The sequence below is a fragment of the Manacus vitellinus genome, unplaced genomic scaffold (genome assembly GCF_001715985.3).
Source record: "Manacus vitellinus isolate BGI_N305 unplaced genomic scaffold, ASM171598v3 scaffold_52_pilon, whole genome shotgun sequence".
NCBI lineage: Eukaryota > Metazoa > Chordata > Aves > Passeriformes > Pipridae > Manacus > Manacus vitellinus.
Genome location: NW_021940628.1, coordinates 2,808,568 through 2,809,483, shown reverse-complemented (window position 1 = coordinate 2,809,483; position 916 = coordinate 2,808,568). Strand labels below are relative to the sequence as shown.

Sequence of the window (916 nt, the reverse complement as noted above, 5' to 3'; positions counted from 1 at the left end):
GCTGGGAAGCTCACAGTGCCCCAGGAAGGTGGGCAGGGGAGGGTGGGCAGGAGAACACCCTTCCTGCAAGGTCCTTCTCCCCTCCTTTATCCCCGAGACAATGCAAAGGCAGAGTGTGGCAGGGATGCCAAAAGCGGCTGGAGTCACATAAACCGGCACGAACAGCTGGATGGGACAGCCAGGAGCTGAAAAGCTGGACTTTTGGAAGTGCCCAGGGAAGAGGTGGAGTCCCCACCCCTGGAGGTCTCCAAGGAACGACTGGATGTGGCACTCAGTGCTCTGTGCTGGGCATCGGGCACAGGCCGGACTCGATCTTGGAGGAGTTTCCCAGCCTGAATGACCCCGTGGCCGCGCGACCACGTCTCTCCACAGCTCCCCCAGCCACCCCCACGCAGGGTGGGCAGCCCCTGGTGGGGGTCTCACCCTTCTCCATGTACTCGGTGATGATGTAGATGGGCTCCTTGGTGACCACGGCGTAGAGCCGCACCAGCCGCGGGTGCTGCAGGTTCTTCATGAGGTTGGCCTCGGCCAGGAAGGCGCTGGGGGACATGCTGCCCGCCTTCAGGCTCTTCACAGCCACCTTCGTGTGCCCGTTGTAGAAGCCTGTGGAGAGCCAGGAAGAGCAGGATGGGGAGAGGGACCCCCCCGACCCCGGGGACGGGTGGCACCGGCAGTGCCAGCCAAGCAGGCAGTGTGGGGGCTGCTTTGTGGGTCTGGAGCATCCCAAGCCAAGACTGCACAAGGAAGAGATGCTGTGGGTTGCAAAGGTCAGTGGAAGGCTGTAAAGTTTGGCTTGAAGAGGGACTCTCACACCCCGGACTGTCGCGGTGTGGCCGGAGGATTTTCGGGGCGGTCACAGCCCTGCCCTGGGCTAAAATCTGTGATCACACCTTAACCCACCAGGCAGATACTGTAA

The 916-nt window shown here is 62.0% G+C and overlaps 1 protein-coding gene across 1 annotated transcript in view; it reads right to left on the bottom strand.

Moving 5' to 3' along the window:
* Positions 1-271: 271 nt before the first annotated feature.
* Positions 272-916, bottom strand: part of LCK (LCK proto-oncogene, Src family tyrosine kinase) — a 3,219-nt gene continuing 2,574 nt past the window's right edge. Inside the window, exon 8 of the mRNA XM_029963050.1 lies at positions 272-603. Coding sequence (XP_029818910.1) covers positions 272-603 — 332 coding nt within the window. The remainder of the gene's footprint in view (positions 604-916) is intronic.